At 38.9% G+C, this 7,314-nt stretch overlaps 1 protein-coding gene across 1 annotated transcript in view; it reads right to left on the reverse strand.

The window, feature by feature from the left end:
• Window positions 1–7,314, reverse strand: part of NALCN (sodium leak channel, non-selective) — a 251,553-nt gene that overhangs the window by 194,650 nt on the left and 49,589 nt on the right. Inside the window, exon 6 of the mRNA XM_009333336.1 lies at window positions 3,732–3,886. Within this exon, the coding sequence (XP_009331611.1) occupies window positions 3,732–3,886 (155 nt within the window). The remainder of the gene's footprint in view (window positions 1–3,731; window positions 3,887–7,314) is intronic.

The raw sequence follows: 7,314 nt of genomic DNA on the forward strand, positions 1-7,314 counted from the left end.
ACTGCATCCAGCTCTGGGGTCCTCAGCATAAGAAAGACATGGACCTGTTGGAGCGGGTCCAGAAGAGGGCCACAAAAATGATCAGAGGGATGGAACATCTCTCCCATGAAGAAAGGCTGAGAGAGTTGGGGTTGTTCAGCCTAGAGAAGAGAAGGCTTTGAGGAGACCGTATTGCAGCCTATCAGTACTTAAAGGGGGTTTATAAGCAAGATGGAGACAAACTTTTTAGCAGGGCCTGTTGTGACAGGACAAGGGGGAATGGTTTTAAACTAAAAGAGGGTAGATCTAGACTAGATATAAGGAAGACATTTTTTACACTGAGGGTGGTGAAGCACTGGCACAGGTTGCCCAGAGAGGTGGTAGATGCCTCATCCCTGGAAACGTTCAAGGTCAGGTTGGACAGGAGTCTCAGCCACCTGATCTAGTTGAAGAAGTCCCTGCTCATTGCAGGAGGGTTGGACTAGATGACCTTTAAAGGTCCCTTCCAATCCAAACTATTCTATGATTCTATGAACATGCTATTCTGAAAATGGAAAACATCTCACTAGGATGTAGAAACTGTAATAAAGCTTAATAACACATAAAGTAATGACTCTACTGGGGTATTCTCCCACTCCTGCACTTCAACAAAGAGGTTAATCAGCTGGAGAAAGTCTAGAGAAGGACAATAAGAACAATTTAAGATATAAAATATAAGTCTTATAGCAAAAGACTGAAACATTTGGAGCTGTGTGGCCCAGCAGGGCCATAGAGGGTAGAAGAGGCATAATGATAATCTTGAAAGATGCAGAAAAGCTTTTAAAAAGTTTTCTCTATGTCAGTAGTTGAATAAGGTGAGAAATTACGATCTTAAATTGCAAAAAAGAAAGATTCAGGTTATACTTTAGGAAAATCTTCCTAAGAGTATAGACAATGAAGCAATGCAATAGATTGCCTGGAAAGATTGTGAAGTCTGCTTCACATCGGAAGGGGATGGCCTAGATTATCTTGACAAGACGACTTCAAGCCATATTTATCAGTGGTCTATAACGATGTTCCTCCTTAAACAATACAGACATACTTGCATAGAAGCATACATAAACCAGATAAACAGAACACCTCAAAACTAAAAATAGAAAACTTGGGAAATAAATATATTGTCAAGTACCAAAACTTACACTATCATCTTTACAATTTTCATCCCTTTAAAGCCAAAGCCATGTATAAAAGTGGGAGCAGGGTATGGCCAAAATTAAGGGATTTTCCAAATATGAAACTACCTACTTGGCATAGCCCTCACAGTATAAAAAACTCTATTAACCTTTATCTGATTAGGACAGTTTGGTCTTCACCCAGTAACAAAATTGTAAAAAACCCTCCCTTTTTCTTTAAAGAGAAGAACAATAACAGAAATGATCAAATTCAAATATGCATAGCTTGTACTTATATGCTGCAAATTAAGTGGTACTAATTATACAATAGCTGCCAAACTGCTATGCTCTTGTGATTTTTGTAATGATAGATTTCAGGAACCAACAGGACAGGCTGCATAATAATCTGCAAGTAAAATACCAATGACTGTATACAATAAAATAGTGTAATTACACAGAAAAGATCTACTGCATTACTTACCTGTTAACTACATACAAAGGTGCATCACAAAATGGAGATTTATAAAATATTGATAAACTTGCTGGTTATAACCCTGTTTATAACATTCCTAATTTGAGGAAGCTTATTTAACATTTTGTGGCAAAGCTGCTGTGTCTTACCCAGTATTTTAAAGTTTAGTTATCAGCTTTCAATTGATATTCAACTTAACTTCTGGCTGCTGTACTGAGCGGTGTTATATCGTGGTTACCTATTTCTAGACAAAAACAATGTATCAATGACAAGTCTCCTAAGTCTATTCGCAATCTTTGATCTTTAAAATGCAGCACTCAGAATGACATATTGATAAAAGTATAGGACTGCAACTTAGGAGACCGGAGTTTGAGCCCTGTTTTTTCAACCAGCTTTGCAGGCACCCTTGGACAAACTATTTCAGCTGCCTTTGCCAACCTGCCCCCATCATTAAAAACATACTGGCCTCCTCTATTAAGCACTCTGAGCCTCATTCAAATCATCTACCCACTTAAACTTGTCTAAGGCATTGCAACTACTTTTCCCTGGTGACCAGGTAGGCAGCTAGAATAACAGCCTTCAATGCCACAAATAATTTTGCATGTCAAGATAAGAAGGGTGATTTCAATCTGAGGCATAATTCTTCTGGTGATACACCTATCCCACGCTCCCCTGCCAAACCATCTCAAACCAGAGAACTTGTGTGTGGATGTTTTTAGTTTCTAGTGTGAACTCAGCTCATGTTCATCCAGGCATGGCAGTATGCCACTAACTTAGGAATCTGAAGGTTGTCTGAGAGATCAGACAGGGTTATCTTTTGAGACCTACTGAAGAAAAAATTTATGTGAAAGATAGGTACTATCAGTAGTGCTATTCAGCTAGCAGTCCTGGTACAACTGGTACGCTTCTGACTCCCAGAGGAAACAGAATGGAGCTTGGTCGAAATCAGTTTTTTCTCCCTTTCTCAAGAGAAAAAAGAAAGGACACAAATGGCAGTTTTTGTTCAGAAAGTATTTGGTATCACAGAGGACGTGTAACAGGACTCTAAGACTATTTCTTGTAACTCTCTGGCTCATTGTGTATATTCAGCAGCCTGGGAAACAACTGAAGTGATTTCAGCTGCAAAGGCTTTCAATATTCAAAAAACCTTTTTGGATTGCAGTCATTCAGTCCTTAGAGCTTTTTATTACCTTCAAGTACAGCTGGGGCCAGGATAACAGTCTGGAGCTCAGGCCAGGACAAATGAAAAAAAACCTTATCAAAGTCAGAGAGATGCATTGGAAAGAATACGGCCTGCAGGCATGCTTTATCATTTGAAGGGACTCCCCTACCTGTGCTGAAATGAAAATTTACAGCTGCAGGCTCCTGTTGGACCTTTGTCTGTTAAATAAATGTGAGATAACCACAATGTTCTGACAGCGTAACTGCATGTTTTCCATTTGGATATGGATCTTGCCACAGCTGCCCATGCTCTTGCCACCTTTCCCGAATTATTGTTCTACACTTGTTTCCCCACGGGGATGGCACAACACGTTGCAGCTAGCCGAAAATGTATTCTCCTAGTGACTCTGCAGTGTTTTTCACAGAACACAGATTGCACCTGTATTGCAAAATCTGCCTGACTCCCAATCATTTTTCTGGGTGATGTTCTGACTTACACAGTTTGGATTGAGATTGCCACAGATACACATGATCTCATTTTCTCTTCCCCCTTCTCTTTAGTACCAAGATGATTATCAAAGTAATTCTGGATGGGTTTTTTTTCATGGGAATTACTACTAAAATTAGACAAATAGGATGAATTATATACTCTAAAATGAATCATAAATAAAACACAGAAATTAGTCATTGCATTTGCATGCTGGTGATAATCAACGGTTGACTCTTCTTAAATAAATACATTGTTTCAAAGTTATTTAAATCCTGGGATCCCAGGCAATCTAAAAATAGATGATAACTTCATCATTCCAAAGCAAACAGCACAGCTTCTCTTTCTGGCATGTGCTCTACTTGAGCAGAATACTGATTGCACTTGATATCTTTTCAACACAGACATGAGCTATCTGTTCTATTCATTTCATAAACATTTTTAAATGGATACTGAAATGGATGTTACCAGTAGGACAGACCTATCTCATTAAAGCCACTGTAGCCCAGCTCTTGCCTGCTTAGTCCCAGATCTTCAAGGTCCATGCATTTAAATCCAGGTGGGCACTGGTAACCTTCTTCTAGCTCTCTGGAACAGTGCGTATCTGGGATAGCTAAATTATTCCAGGTTACATTTCTGTGAAAAATACAAAATTAAGGTGTTACATAAACTCAACCCATAGCAAAACTAAATACTTGAAAGCGAGAGGACTAAAGTGAAAAGTACATCAGCTATTATTTTTGCTATCTGATGTTCTTTGGTATATGTTATTTTCATTAATTAAGCACTTATTGTAAAGGGCAAGCTAACTGTCTCCTAAGACTTCAGTCTTATGTAATGATAGTACAAATACTAACAGCAGAAGTTTCATACCAATGCCTAGAGACCCCACCAAAAATGGAGACTCTCCAAGACACAGATGAGTTAACATACAGCTACACCAATATGCAGTTTGGACACTTACTGCTTCAGGCTCCTTCGCAAATCCTGAGAGTGTGTTCAACTGCAGTCAATACTGTGACTTTGACTTCCACAGACATTACCTAAGCTAGCTTTGACACTCTTTAAAAGGATCATTGTGGATGACTTGTCAGCCACCTGAGTATGTATTCAGCTTCTTATACCTTGGTCAGGCCAGGTTTCCACCACAGATGGAGAGCCACAGTTGCAGGCAAGAAGTCAAATCATTACATGTTCAGCGCAATTAGTATCTAGGTATTGCTCTGACTGAAACAGATCTGATTCACTTTTAGGTCAGTCCAGTAATGATTTGGTAAAACAGGTGAAAAAATTTGAACTGGTTTGAACTGGTTCAAACTGATTTATGTTGGTAAATGTAACACTGAAAAATAGAAGGATCATGAGACAAGGGGCAACACTGCAACACAGCGTGTTGGCCATTTTTTACTGTTGCCAGAGGCTGAGCATCACTTGTCTTCCCAGCTCCTCTGGCACCTGGGGCTGAGCTGCTGAAAAGGCTCTGTCACACTGCACCGCAATGGGAATTCAGGTAGGTCCAGTGCTAAGGGACATAGAAGCTAAAAGGAGAGGGAGGACATGTTTGTAGCTCCCTGTCCTGTTAAATCTGTGCCTGTGGCATGTACATACAAAGATGGGTATCCAAGTACTCCCAAACTTTGGTAAGGAGAAGCTCAGGCAGTTGATTCTCCCTAAGGATTTACAGCACGAGTTAATAATCACAATACATAGTCCTTTGCCAAAACCAAACACTGGTCACACCATTTCCCAAGAAATAGTTTAGTTAAGAGGTAACCTTAGCAAACCGCCCACCTCCATGCTGAGCAGGTCCCTGTTAGGGTCTACAAAGCAACACAGCACAGTATTACAGTGCAGAAGTGAGGATTCATGATGTGCTGTGAGTCAGCTGGGTAAACCAAAGAGAAGAAAGGTTGCAATATGACATAGCTCCAACTGTGCTGAACAGGTGCACAGCTAAGCAACATCCATTTTCCTCCTTGCTTGTATTCTCTCATCCAGTGAATGAAAATCCTGATTTTTGGTTCAGTCCTAGGGCAATTGCTAATCATGGTGGGTTCTGGTCTGAGAAAAAAACAATCGATTTCCATTCATGTTCAGGTTGCTTCTGACTTCCTAGTCACAGCACAGACTTTTGATATAGAAACACCAAAATGAATTGCTGAAAGTTACAAAGAAAATCTTGTAGCATTCACCCTGTTATCTTGAGGCTTCAGACCAGTGCCTTAAAATTCATCATTTTAATTAATCTTGCTTGTCCACAGAAAAGGTGAAACTTTTCAGTCTGCCCTTTAGTATAATTAGTATCCTATTGTTCTTCTGAAAGTCCTCCTCTTTTAATCTAACTCACAGATACATTTTGACAACTAAATTGGGTGAACAGAAGCTTTAATTACTTTATTTTTCTTGCTTTTATGCACTGCATGCAATAGCGATAATTAGTCTAAATCTGTCAGTGTGAAACTAAAGCTTCCTACACAATTTTTCCTAGGCAATTATAAATGCAGAGAAATAACTGTAGTTGCACCCATCCTGTAGTCATTTCTTCATGATACCAGGGAGCCATACATATCTGCATGGATGCACACACAGACATGTACAGTTCCAGCTGAAGTTTTAAAGAACACCCTCAAATTTAGCTATGTGTGTAACTAGAAAGACAGACAGACACACAAGTATCCATGTAATCATTTCACTTTTTGTAAACATGCTCAGCACATGTCACTCAAGGATTTAAAAATTCATCTGGGCACCTTAATTCCTTTATGCTAGAATATGTTAATTCATACCCAGTTGTATGCTTTAAGTACGTTAGATTTATACTGCCACCTAAAAGCTGCTATAATACATAGGATTATCATAAAACAACATTTTATGAATATTTTCAGAAATGAAAATTAATTCACTGGTTCAAGCAGATTCAGAACCCTGGCTACTGGTAGCTAATGAGTTTTACATTATGGTTTGCATTAGAAAATCCCTCAGATCCAAAAGGCTAGCAGCATGAGGGCATATTATTAAAAGTATTGCTGGCTCAATCACTAAAATGCAAAGCACTCATTTTAAGCGCTTCATTTAAACCTAGGTCATTTTTGTATCACATCAAATCTCCTTCTGAAGAAGAAAAGCTGTCTCCATGCACTGAGTATGATTTAGGCTAAAAAGGAAGAATCTCTGCTTATAGTACCTGTACCTGTACAGATATAGGCTTTTTTTGGACCAATGTCACTAGGCAATTTGTGTTCTGCCTCAAGACAGTAAATAAGCATAGACTAGTCTACATGGACTAGACAATATTAGACATCTAGTCTAGAAGTGCTAGAATATCACCAGATGTTTTCAATATAAGGTGATTTAAATTGTTTTATTGCTTCACAGGCCATACTCAACATCAACTAAGTACTGAGATGCTGATTCAGCACATAATTAGTTTTAAGCATCTCAAAAGTTCGATTAGGCAATGTGCTTAAATATCTTGCTGAATAGGGTGCCTTGATAAAATTACGAATTCTTGCAACATGACCAAAGAAATAATTCATCCCAATAGACCAACTGAATATTTCTATGCAGAGTATTCAATGTGTATGGAGTACAGCATCAACCCAACAGGTGAGCTGAGAAATTAGTTCTGCACAGGAATGCAAAGGATGCACAGGGAGATAATTGACTCCACATCGCTTGGTAAGAATCCTTCAATAATAAGATTGTTGCAAAAGACATAGGAGTGCTACTCTGACATGTTTTTAACTGCCTGAAGAATGTTCTGACTACATACATACATATGTACACCACAAGAAGAACCTGAATTGATGCATCTTGGCAGTACAAGTGCCTGTTTTCCATGGCATCTGTAGCAAAACTGGTCTTTCAACCACTATGTGCTCATGTGTCGCGGTTTAACCCCAGCCGGCAACTAAGCACCACACAGACACTTACTCACTGCCCCCCCAGCAGGATGGGGGAAGAGAATTGGAATGGTAAAAGTGAGAAAACTCATGGGTTGAGATAAGAACAGTTTAATAATTTAAATAAAATATAATAATAATAATAATAATAATAATGAAAAA

The sequence above is a fragment of the Pygoscelis adeliae genome, unplaced genomic scaffold (assembly GCF_000699105.1).
Source record: "Pygoscelis adeliae isolate BGI_AS28 unplaced genomic scaffold, ASM69910v1 Scaffold48, whole genome shotgun sequence".
NCBI lineage: Eukaryota > Metazoa > Chordata > Aves > Sphenisciformes > Spheniscidae > Pygoscelis > Pygoscelis adeliae.